Raw genomic sequence first — 233 nt, forward strand, 5'->3', positions numbered from 1 at the left:
GCTGCTGCTTTTTTCTTTTTGGCCTTCGGTGCAGGCTCTGAAGAGGGCAGCAATGGTTGCTGCTGCTGCTGCTGCTGCTCTTGCTGCAGCAACTGCTGTTGCTGCTGCTGCTCTTGCTGCAATAGCTGCTGCTGCTGCTGCTGCTCTTGCTGCAGCAGCAGCAGCTGCTGCTGCTGCTCTTGTTCCTGTTGCCCGTGCTGCTGCTGCTGCTGCTGCTGCTCTCCGCTTTTGCT

General features: G+C 58.4%; 1 protein-coding gene across 1 annotated transcript in view; it reads right to left on the reverse strand.

Annotated features, from left to right (window-relative positions):
• Positions 1-233, reverse strand: part of EMH_0046540 (uncharacterized protein) — a gene marked incomplete at both ends in the record, with an annotated part of 8,023 nt that overhangs the window by 2,105 nt on the left and 5,685 nt on the right. The window contains one exon of the mRNA XM_013496179.1: positions 94-231. Coding sequence (XP_013351633.1) covers positions 94-231 — 138 coding nt within the window. The remainder of the gene's footprint in view (positions 1-93; positions 232-233) is intronic.

The sequence above is a fragment of the Eimeria mitis genome, genomic scaffold (assembly GCF_000499745.2).
Source record: "Eimeria mitis Houghton genomic scaffold, Emh_scaff1963, whole genome shotgun sequence".
Classification (NCBI taxonomy): Eukaryota; Apicomplexa; class Conoidasida; order Eucoccidiorida; family Eimeriidae; genus Eimeria; species Eimeria mitis.